The 12,342-nt window shown below is 40.1% G+C and overlaps 1 protein-coding gene across 1 annotated transcript in view; it reads left to right on the top strand.

Annotated features, from left to right (window-relative positions):
• The window catches only part of Cenpl (centromere protein L), a 14,131-nt gene extending 3,863 nt beyond the window's left edge, over positions 1 to 10,268 (top strand). Inside the window, exons 4-6 of the mRNA XM_005374873.2 lie at positions 3,216 to 3,467; positions 7,642 to 8,184; positions 9,803 to 10,268. Of these exons, the coding sequence (XP_005374930.1) occupies positions 3,216 to 3,467; positions 7,642 to 8,184; positions 9,803 to 9,874 (867 nt within the window). The 3' untranslated portion in view covers positions 9,875 to 10,268. The remainder of the gene's footprint in view (positions 1 to 3,215; positions 3,468 to 7,641; positions 8,185 to 9,802) is intronic.
• Positions 10,269 to 12,342: the final 2,074 nt, after the last annotated feature.

Genomic DNA, 12,342 nt, shown 5'->3' with positions numbered 1-12,342 from the left:
TTTTTTTGGTTTTTCTCCGGTACCGGGAACTGAACTCATGACCTTGCGCTTGCCAGGCAGGCGCTTTGCCGCTGAGCTAAATCCCCAGCCCCTGGTTGCAGGTATGCTTATGCTTTGTTTCTTCAGGTTAGCAAAAAATGAAACCGTCTAAACAAAGCACTTCCGTTTCCATTACTATTTATGGGTATTTTAACTCCTCAGCTAACAGATTGAGAAAAAGTTAAATAATTTCACACCATCAGTACTGCATGTTTAATATCTTTTAATTTTCTTTAATCTGGATCATTTCCACACTATTTCTTTGTCTTTTATAACATTGATAATTTTGAAGACGATATTTTCCTCCTTTCCCTTATTTATTTTCTTAATTAATCTTTTTTTTACTAGCACAGTTTGCAGTGGATGCTTTTCACAGTCATCTGGGGAGTGGGGACATGCACATGACACAACCTGCTGCTTTTCCTTTTTACTCCTCGGCCCCATCCCTCGCCTTCTCCTCTAACTCCCATCTCCCCATTTTCATTCTTACATTATTAACCTTGGCTCGTGTTTATGGCGTGTAATGTTCCCATTCATTGAGGCTGTTAGGTTCTGCTACATGGCTTATCTTTATTCTACTAGTTTTCCCCTCTGCTCCCCACACCCACCTCCCTTGGTTTCTTGGACCCCTTCCCATTTCCAAGAGATCCATCCCCTGTCTCCTTCTATCCGTCCTCTGTTAATCTCTTTGTTTGTCTTTTGTCTTACTCACAGGAGAGATGGTATTTAAGCCTGTGTGTCTTATTTATTTCTCTCAACATTCTATTTTCCAGGTACCTCCATTTCCCAACTGTCTCATATGTGTCCTTCTTCACAGTCAAGTAGTATCTGTCTCAGTGATAGAGGTTTTCTCTATCTGCATCTGTTGATGGGTATACAGGCTGCTTCTAGGAATTAGCGATTATGAATTGTGCTGCTATAAACATTGGGGTCTTGGTTATTTTTCTCTCATTGCTGAGACAGAATACCTGACCCCCAAAATTAAGGAAGGAAAGGTTTATTTTGCTCATAGTTTGTGGAGGTTTCAGTTCATACTTGGCTGGCTCCAAGGCAGAGTGGCACATGGCAGAGGGCAACAGTTCATGGCCGAAGACAGCAAAAGCAGCAAGGGCAAAAGGGAGGAGCAGCAGAAGAGAGCAAGACTCTTTCCCTCCCTTATATTGTATGCCCCAGGTCAGGTGTAGCACTCACACACATAATCCCAGCATTGGACCATGAGTCAATCATAAACTGCATGAGGCTTTGAGGGGACATCTAGACGCAAACCATAACAATTGCTGTGCTTGTGTTGCTGTAGGATGCTGTTTTAAACTCTCTGGGGAAGATGCCTGGATATTCTATTTTGTATTTCTCTGCTATTTCCTCATGGTTCAGTATGAATTATGTATTCTTGGTTAGAAGACTGCATAGGTGTTGTGTCCTCTTTTACCTTCATTGTAGCTGTTTTCTTGTCATTGTGTGCTTGATACTGCTTGGAAGAGGAGACAGATTGCTTCTTTGTGACAGTTTCTTAAATTACTAGTGCTGATAATGAAAATTATAAAAAAAAAGGGGTTTTTTGGGGTTTTTTGAGACAAGGTCTCACTATGTAGTTCATTCAGGCTGGCCTTGAACTCACTGTATAGCCCAGACTGGCCTTGAACTTGTGGCAATCCTCAGCCTCAAACTACTGGCATTATAGGTGTGCTCTACCATGCCCGGCCTAGAAAACAAATTTTATATAAAGATTGGAATGTCCAGTTCAGTGTTTCCTCATCCTTATAATAATTTTGCCATATATTTTTATAATTATAAGAAAAACACGTGTAACTTTTAGTGAAGGCCCCAGCTAGAATACTTTTCTCCAGTAAACAGCTGTAGTAAAAGTCCAAAAGACAGTGGAAGCTATGAGACTGTCAGAAAGCATGGAGAGTAGAAAATCCCCCAGGAAACTAAAAGCTTACTGGGTACACTTATGCAGCAGTGCAGGGGATACAATACAAATGCAAGTGCTTTTGTTTCTGATGGCACTCACTGAGCACAGCAAAAAATACTCCCAATTATCTTTTTATTTAACCTATTGAGTTAGGCATTATGGATTTGTTGCCTTTTTTTTTTATGACGGTACATGGCAGTATCTCCAGCTGTTCTTAATTTTTATTTTGAGGTAAGGTCTTTCTGAGTTGGCCAGTCTGGGTTTGAACTTGTGTCCTGTTTTAGTCTCCCAAGTAGCTGGTGTTACAGGCATGTGCTATCATGCCCAGTGCTGCCAAACTTTTAAAAAAATTACTTAAAGCTAATCAAACTTTAGGAAGAGTTACTTTTTAAAAATCTATTAAAAAAATTGGGGAGGGGTATGGGGAATCGAACTCAGGACCTTGCACTTGCCAGGCAGGTACTGTGTCACAGAGCTACATCTCTGGCCCCCATTCAAAATCTATAAAATTTCTTAATGTAGAACATAAATGTTTATCAATTATTTACTGAGAACTTATAAACGGCATTGTCCTAGGTACTAAAGTGAACAGAATAGATGAAATCCCAGCTCATTAAGGTCATGCTCTAGTAAAGAAGACAGTAAAAATCAGGTGGATATATAATGTCAGGTGGCAATAAATCCTGTGAAGAAAAATAAAGCGGTGTCAAGAGATAGAACAATGAGGCTGAAATGGTGCTGCCGCTCCTTCACTTCAGCTAGGGTGGCCTCTTGGGGGACATTTAGCAGAGCTGAGCGAAGTAAAGGGATACTCCAGTGAGTGCCCGGGAAATACCTTCCGGGAGGGCCGGCTCAGCACACGTAGGGCCTTGTTCAGGGATCTGCAAAAAGTCCTGCAAACTCCATTGTGCGACGATCTTTGCAGTGTAAAGATCAGGTGCCCGGTAATAGATTTGTATTAAATGTTTCAAATGCTGTCTTAGTTCTTACTAAAGTTTCCTCTTTTCGTCTTTTAAATTTTTTTTCTTTTTCTTTTTCTTTTTTTGCTTTTTGTTCTTGTTTTCTTCATTCATTATTATTTTTTTAATGTTTTTTTGGTCGGGGGGGAACTGGGTATGGAACTTAGGACCTCATGTTTGCCAGGCAGGTGCCATGCCTCTGAGTTCTAACCTTGGCCCCTTCATTCATTATTTTATTCTTTGTTCTGTTTCTTACTTCTTAAATTGCTTTTAAACTTGATTTTGTTTTTTTTTTTGTTTAGGAAGATGTTGATCCTCAGAAGGTCGCATTCCTTCTGCATAAACAGTGGACTTTGTATAGCTTAACACCCCTGTATAAGTTCTCCTATACTAATCTCAAAGAGTATTCCAGACTTCTGAGTGCATTTATTGCCGCTGAAAAGCAAAAAGGACTTGCTGTGGAAGTGGGAGATGACTTCAGCATCAAAGTGATTTTCTCTGCTCTCCTCGGAATGAAAGGGACAGAAAGGGACCCTGAAGCACTGCTCGTCCAGGTAGTGTACACAAGCGGTACCTGCTTCCTGGGAAAAGCATCTGCATTTTCTTGCTTTGAAATTGTTGTGGGATTTTCTTACGAGTTTTTAAATTCCTAAGTTACTGATTTTGAGCCTATTTCATGTCTTGTTTGACCAAGGTATAATCATTAGATATGACCAATTTAAAAAATTTATTTCTACATGTGTAGGAAATTGTGTGTCTGTGTGTGTGTGTGTGCAAAATCATGTTGATTTTAGGAAACTTAGAAAATATATAAAAGGCAAAGAAAGTTAAAAATCACAATTTCAAGAAAAATCACAGTTACAATTTAGGTATTCATCTGTTTGGTTATCAGAATCTGTGTAGTCTTGAAAGGGGGATCGTATTGCCCCGACCTTTCATTCTGACATTTTTATTAATCAATATTGTAGATAATTCCTTGTAGATATGTCTGTTATTTTATGTTCATGAAGTTAATTTCTAGAAGCAGACTTTTAGTGAAAAAAAAATGTAGCATATTATTTCGTATGAGGATACATCATACCATGTTACTCTCAGAAGTGTAATACTTTGTTTTCCTTTCTATAAGTAGTGTATAAAAGGAGTGAGTATCTTTTAAGAAACCAGATTGATTGATTGATTGATTTTGGTTTTTGGAGACAAAACATTTACTACGTAGTCCAGGCTGGCCTCAAACTCACAGTGATTCTCCTGCCTCAGCCTCCTTTTTTAATTTTTTTCAGCCTCCTGAGTGCTGGGATTACAGGCGTGCACCACCGTGCCAGGCCAGATTTTTTTTTTTTTTGTCTTTTTGAGACAGGGTCTCGCTGTGCAGTTCAGGCTGCCCTTGAGCTCTCTTTGTAGCCCAGGCTGGGCTCGAACTCACAATGATCCTCCTGCCTCAGCCTCTTGAGTGGTGGGATTACAGGCGTGTGCCACCATGCCCAGCTTAGAGATTTATTTCTTTATAATAAAAGAAATAATAATGAGTTTCTTCTGAGTTAACTAATCTGTTTCTTCTCTTTTCTTTCTTTTCTTGTGTGTGGTATTGGGACTTGAATCCAGGATCCCAAGTGTTTTTTATTTTTTTATTTTATTTTATTTTTTTGGTACCGGCAATTGAACTCAGGACCTTGTGCTTGCCGGGTAGGCACTTATGCCACTGAGCTATATCCCCAGCCCTAACTTCTTATTTTTTTATCTTCAAACAGTTTTGCTATGTTCCCTAGGCTGGTCTTGAACTGCAGTTTCCTTCTCAGCTTCCCACGTAGCAGGGATTATAAGCATGTGCTACTGTGCCTCCTAAATTTTTATTAATCAGTATTGTAGATAATTCCTTGTAGATATGTCTGGTATTTTATGTTCTTGAGTTTAATTTCTAGAAGCAGACTTTTATACTAGATGTGTATTTCTGTGTATAAATCAGGGGTCAGTTAGGTGGGACTGCCTCAGTCAGGTGGGACATTACAAGTGGTACATGCCTGTAATTACAGCACTCAGGAGGCTGAGGCAGGAGGATCACTGAGAGTTCGAGACCAGCCTGGGCTACAAAATGAGTACAAGGCCAGCCTGAACTGCATAGCGAGACCTTGTCTCAAAAAAAAAAAAAAAAAAAAAAAAAAGGCTCAGCAAACTATGGTCTCTAGCCAAATCTGATCCCCTCCTAGTTTTAGTAAATAAGATTTTGTTGGAACATAGCTTCTTTTGTTTGCTTCTGTTTTATCTATGGCTGCTTTTGGGCTACAAGAGCAGAATTAAATAGCAGCAGAGACCATATGGCCTACAGAGCTCAAAATACTCCCTGGCTCTTTACAGAAAAGTTTGCTGACTTGGGATATGCTCTACTATTGGCAAAGATTTCCAGGTGCTCTAGGATTAAGTTCCACTGTATACAGCAGAAAGCCTGAATGATAGAGATTTATCTTGAACTATCCAAGGCTGGTATAATCTAATGAGATTAATAATCCAGGCCCCTTCTGTTTTTTCCTCTGAAACCCTTAGTGCATAGCTTCCATCCTGAAAGTCATCTTATGGGGGAAGCGGCTTGTGCAGGTATAAATACTTTATGCAAATTTCAGGCAGGAAGTAGAAAGAACAGAAGACACTGGGCACCTGACACAGAATAGATATGGCTGGGACTCGGCAACTTCTGTTTACATTCCAGTTTGAAGGGAGACTAAAAAATGCTATGCATGTATGTAGGTAAGTAGGTATTTTTGAGACAATCTCTCACTATGTAGTGCAGCCTTGAACTCACTGTGTAGCCCAGGCTGGCCTGGAACTCATGGTGATCTTCCTGCCTCAGCCTCCTGAGTGCTGGGATTACAAGTTTGTGCCACCATATCTGGCTGAAAAGTTTCTTTTTTAATGGTTACTTTGCCAGTGTTAAATAAAGGGACTGTTTTATTGCAAAAGGAAAAATAGTACGTAGACTGTAGTCTTTGTCAAGTGAAGCAGCTAATGTCAGAGAAGTTTTATGACTTGCATGTCATCAGCCAAGCAAGTAGAAGGATTAGAAATGATCCCTTCAAGCTGGGTGTGGTCGTACATGCCTGTAATCCCAGCTACTCGGAAGGCTGAGGAGGAGAATTGTAAGTTCAAGGGCAGGCTGGGCAATTTAATGAGACAGTCTTGAAATAAACAATAAAAAGGGGTGGAGATGTAGCTCAGTGGTAGAGCATTTACCTGGCATACACAAGGCCACAGGTTTACTCCAGTACTGAAAAAACAAAAAGAAATGACCCTTTCAATTATTGGTACAATATTCTAATAGTTTTCAAATTAAATCTCATTTCTTGATAGGATTATAGACACTTTTTTTTTTGGTACCGGGAATCAAACTTAGGACCTTGCGCTTACCAGGCAGGTGCTATGCCGCTGAGCTATCTCCCCGCCCTGAGGATTATAGACACTTAAAACTATGTAACATAGTGTTTTCTGGGCTTCAGGGTATTTAAGAGTTTCTCATAATCTCCTAAATAAGGAGACATACAGTGAAAGAAACTTTAAATGATCATCTCTAAAGGGGTATGAAGCCGGGTGTGGTGGCGCATGCCTGTAATCCCAGCACTTGAGAGGCTGAGGCAGGAGGATCATTGTGAGTTCGAGACCAGCCTGGGCTACAAAGTCAGCTCAAGGCCAGCTTGAACCGCGTAGTGAGACCCTGTCTTAAAAAAGGGGTGGGGGCGGTATGAGACAGGGCTACGATCTTAACCTTGGCTTAGTCAAAAACTTGTATGGATAACTTGAAGGTGTGTTTGTCATGTAGTTTATACAGGTAAAGTTGGAGGGTTAGTGGCTAGAAATACCAAGATTCCTAAATGATCTGAATGATTGGTACAAGGGGCCAAATTGAAAGAGCTTAAACTTTAGTAGTAGTAAGTTTACTGCTTCAATTTAAGTTGAGGGAGATTTACTTATTAACAGCAAAAATAAGTATGTTGGGCTAATTTATAAAGCTGTCAACTAAAAATCAGAAAATTGAATTCTGAGATTGCCTGAATAGGAGTGCGGTCCTGGTCAGAGACAGTGATAATCTTGTAATCGGGCTGTGTTGAGGTAATTATGTTCACTTAGGAATGACTCTGCATAAGGAGCTCCGAGAAGAGTGACTGGGATAGCGAGAAAATGTGCATGGATGTCCCAGGGAGAACGGTTGAGGACATTGGAGATGTTGAACTTTGCAGTCTCTGTCATAGGGGCTGTCAGGGTTTTTCCTATAAAAGAAAGGTTATATTTGATTTGTTTTACAGGCCCACAAGGGAAAAAGCAGGACCACTAATGAAGACCATAGGGCCTAACATGAAAGAACATTTTAAGTTGATAGGAAGAGTTCTTGTGGGAAATGTTGTCTTCATCAGTGGAAGCATTCAAGCATGTTGGATTTGGGCATCCTTTACTTCTTTTTTTTTTAAATCAAGATATGGTACCGGATTGTGCCATATAGACACCTCTTGTTTTGCATTTTAGTTGCACAAAGTGCTTGCCATCTACCACATTCCCACTGTGTACATGTGCTGGGAGAAAGGTCAACCATTTTGATAAACCCTGATAATTAGGGAGACAATCTCTTTTTTTTTTTTTTTGACAAATTAAATGTCAGCCTTATTATAGTAATTAGTTTTGAGAAGATGTAATTTAGGAGTATGTGTTCTTTTGAACCCAATGAATCTGTTTTACTTTTCTTCATAGATTCTGTCAAAATCTCAGTTGCCACCTCAGAACAGAGAAGGTAAAGTGTTATGGACCGGTTGGTTCTGCTGTATATTTGGAGACAGTCTTCTGGAGACTGTTTCAGAAGATTTCACCTGCCTACCGTTATTCCTTGCAAATGGAGCAGAGTCCAATACAGCCATAATTGGAACTTGGTTTCAGAAAACCTTTGACTGTTATTTCAGTCCGTTAGCAATCAATGCATTCAATCTTTCCTGGATGGCTGCTATGTGGACTGCATGTAAAATGGACCATTACGTGGCTACTACTGAGTTTTTTTGGTCTGTACCCTGTAGCCCTCAGAGTCTGGATATTTCTTATGCCATACATCCAGAGGATGCAAAAGCTTTGTGGGACAGTGTCCACAAGACGTCTGGGGAGGTTACCCAGGAGGAAGTGGACTTATTTATGGACTGCCTTTATTCACATTTCCATAGGCATTTCAAAATTCACTTGTCAGCCACAAGACTGGTTCGTGTTTCCACATCTGTAGCTTCTGCACATACCGATGGAAAAATAAAGGTTAGTTTGAACAAGAACTAGTTAAATAACTTTTCCTTATTGATGCCAGGTTTTCAAAATGTGTAGCGGTTACATTCTTCACACTGTGGACACACATTTGAATGTATGCCAGTTCAAAACAATGGAGAAGCCTTAACTGTATGCTTTTAAGTCTTCAGCCTTCTAGATGCAGCTTTGTAATGGAAGAATACATATCTTGTGCCCTCACGATTTGGGTAACAATATGAATTATTATTCTGTAGTAAGTTTGAAACTCTCGGAATTGTTTCTTACTAAATTTTGAGCTATGTTGGTGCTTGCCCATAATCCCAACTCTCAGGATGCTGAAGCAGGAGGATCTCTATGAGTTCAAGACCAACTTGGGCTACATAGTGAGTTCAAAGCCAGCCTGAACTGTAATAGCAAGACTCAGTCTAAAAAAAAAAAAAAAAAAAAATTGAAAGTATCAAGAGAATTTTAGGTTAGATAGTATACACTCAGAAACACAGAATAAAGTGTCATCTTTGTAGTTTAGGCTTTTTTATCTTCACTGGGAGAAAAATGTAGGAGATACTGTTTTACTTTCTTTGAAGCACTTACCACAGGTAATAGTAGAAATAGAGTTGGTTTCTAAAATATGTTTAAATACCTAGCCACAATATGTATTTAGTGAGTGTTTCCTATGATCTTGTCACTACATTAGGAGTTTAATAAACTTAATTCTTTTTTGATTTAAAATAATTAACACATAATATACATATTTAAGGGGCACAGTATAATAATTTGATACATGTGTACAGTGTCTAATGATCATGACAATTAACATTTCCATCTCTTCAAACATCCTTGCTGTTTGTTGGAGCCTTAGACTCTTCTAGTTATTTTGAAATATATAATAAATCACAGACTGTAGTTGCCCTCCTCTAGTGCAGGACACTAGAACTCATTCCTGATACCTGACTGTCCTGGTACCCGTTATCTGACATCTCTGTCTCCTCTTCACGTGGCCTATCCCAGCCTCTAGTGGCCACTGTTCCATTGTCTTCCTGGATGAGAGAAACTTCCTTAGCTTCTACAAATGAGTGAGACTGTGCCATAGGTTGTTTTTCTGTGCCTAAAGTACCTTGATATGTTCATGACAGGGCCATAGTTTGTATATTTTGCTATTGGGTGGCTCTGCACCACCAGTGCTACGTGCATGACTATCCCATTGCGTGGCATAGGACAGTCCCATCGGGTGGTACAAGCTGCGCAGTAGGACAGTGGTTCAAGCTAGCAGGAATGTGCTAATCTTTGTAGAAACAAGGAGACAGAGGCCAAATGTAAGTTATAGTGCAGAGCAGTAAGAGTCGAGATTTCACACTCACGTTTTTATTATGTAAGTGCACTCTGTACACACTGGAGGTTATAATGCAGTAGTAGGGGGGATATACTTTTGATTAGAAGAGATCCACATTAAAAAGAAACAATGAAAAGAAATAGAACAGGAAATATAAAAATGAGAATGCATTGCATCTGGTAAGCTCAACGTACTGTCCAGAAATTACACCAGTGTAACATCAGTCATCTAAATATCAAACTGCTTTGTTATGCTATTCTAATTTAAAATTTCTTCTGTTTTGTTTTTTTCCTCCTACAGATTCTGTGTCATAAATACCTTATTGGTGTGTTGGCATATTTGACAGAACTGGCAATTTTTCAAATTGAATGAGCTCTGTGTGGACTATATAATGAAGCTCTGTCATGGATTATATACCCTGTTTTCACTGGTTATTTGCTTAGTTCCTATGTTGAGAGGGACCGCAAGGGAAATGAGTGTCTGTCTCTGCATCTTTCTCTTCATGGTGGCTTTGAAGTTGCTTGGGTGGAAGCCAGGAAGGATCTAGAAGAACAACGAATGTGGTAGCGGGCAAGCCATAGCCACAAGGACTAGTTGTCATGATCTGTGGTGCCACTCTGAAGAAAGTGCTGTTAATTTATTGGTCTTCTTCTTAAAGAATAAGTATTCACTATGTTAAATTTTTAGGATTTAGCCAGGTGTGGTGGTGCATACCTGTAATCCCAGAACGTGGGAGGCTGAGGCAGGAGGATCAGTGTGAATTCAAGGCCAGCCTGCACAACGTAGTGAGACCCTGTCTCAAAAGAAACAAAAAATAAAAATAAAAAAATAAATTTTTAGGATTCAAATGAGATGTATTTAATATTGGATATTTATGATTGAGATCTTTAAAATTTTTAATCACTTTTAAGTACTTTAGACTTCATTGACTTGATTTTTTGTCTTCTAAAGACATTTCTGTAGCATTGTTTTACTGTAGAGAACTGGCCATCAAAGTCCCCTAAAAAGGAAGATAAAGATGAATAGAGTTGTGTGTGATGATGCACGATTGCTGGGCCAGCAGTCTGGAGGCTGAAGCAGGAAGAGCACAAGTTTGAGCCCAGCAGAGTAACTTAGTGAGACCCTGTCTCCAAAAGATAAGCCCAGCCTAGTAGCACATGCCTATAATTTCACTACTCAGGAGGCTGAGGCAGGGAGATCGTCCCAAGTTTGAGGCCAGCCTGGGCTACATAGTGAGTTCAAGGCCATCCTGAATTACATAGTGAGAACCTATCTCAAAAAAAAGCAACAACGAGAAAAGATTTTTAAAAGAGTTGAGGATGTAGTTCATTGAGAATGCCCTGGGTTCATTCCCTCGTACCGGGAAAAAAAATTAGACATCTTCTTAGCCATTAATGTGCTTCTGTTATCACTGTTCGATTCTTACCGCAATGTTGAATTAAATGCTTTTAAATGAAGTAGTGTGTGTCTGTCTGTCTTCATGATGTCTTTTAATAAGTGTCTCAGTATTGGGAAATATTAGGCTTTTTCTCTAGCTCAGGATACCAACCAACAGTTATATAGGATTGTGCGTATTGTAGCATTGGAAGGCATCTGTAAGCTCCTTTTGAGAGAAGTTACCTTGCTTAAGTTTTTTGCTTCTAGTTTAACACAGTGTTTGGTAAGTACCTATAGATGAAGTGAATTTTAATCAACATTTTCATTTTACAGATGAAAACTGATCAAGCAACCTAAGAGACTTACCCATGATCTTACATCTAAATCTCTTTTTACTCCCTAAGCATAGATTTTATTTTAGAAATAGTGTTTTTTAAGATCTTGTTTGTAAGAAACTGACTTTAATAGACTGTCATTCTAAAAACAAAGATTAACTTCCGGAATGGTATTTCAGCCCTACTAGAAACAACAGCTAGTAAGAAACAAGAGGTCACGGAGCCAGACGTGATGAGCAGGGATGGAGTCGTGAAGAAGACAGAGGGCCCTGTCCTGTGGAACTTACATTCTAGTGCAGGAGGGCAGAGGATTCTTTTTATTTTTAGTTTTTAATTTTTTGTGGTACCAGGGATTGAACTCATGACCTTGCGCTTGCCACGCAGGCATTTATGCCCCTGAGCTATTTCCCCAGCAGGGCAGAGGATAGACAATTTAAGATGCAGACAAATGCTGGGAAGGAGACAAGGCAGTGCGGTGTGAAGCACTGTGACGGGTGGGGGCCTGCTTTACATAGAGTACAGAGCAGGGCCCTGTGAGGGAGGACATTTGGGCTTTTCCTACGTGGAGAGTAGGAGCCAGCACTGGGAAATTCTGCAGAAGGGCATTCAAGGCTCATGAAATGAGCTGAGGAAACGCCTTAGAAAAGGGAAGAGCTTGGCTAATTTTTCTTTTTTTTTCATACCGGCAATGGAACTCAGGACCTTGCACTTGCCAGGCAGGCACTGTGCCGCTGAGCTGTATTCCTGGCCCTAAGCTTGGCTGACGAGGACCACAACAGTGGGCTGTAGGGAGTGACAAAAGGTGGCGGGGACAGTGTGAGATGAAACCGATTCGGTTGTGCAGCAGTCTTCTGTGGTCATGTCACCCAGTCTTTGGCTGAGGTACCTGGCTATGCAGAATAAAGATGACATTTTTCCAGACTTCTGTTTAGGTAGGGTTAGTCCTGTGAATAAATTCTAACCCATGGGAACTGCCATGTGGAGGATCTAAGAATCTTAAAAACAGCTAACAACTGGGTGCGGTGGTGTACAGTCATAGTCCCAGCACTCAGGAGGCTGAGTCAGGAAGACTGCAAGTTCAATGCTAGCCTGGACTACATAGCAAGACTTTGTCAAAAAACAGCAGCT

This window comes from Chinchilla lanigera, unplaced genomic scaffold (assembly GCF_000276665.1).
Source record: "Chinchilla lanigera isolate Chin_1 unplaced genomic scaffold, ChiLan1.0 scaffold00005, whole genome shotgun sequence".
Classification (NCBI taxonomy): Eukaryota; Metazoa; Chordata; class Mammalia; order Rodentia; family Chinchillidae; genus Chinchilla; species Chinchilla lanigera.
This window is presented reverse-complemented; position numbering and strand designations above follow the sequence as displayed.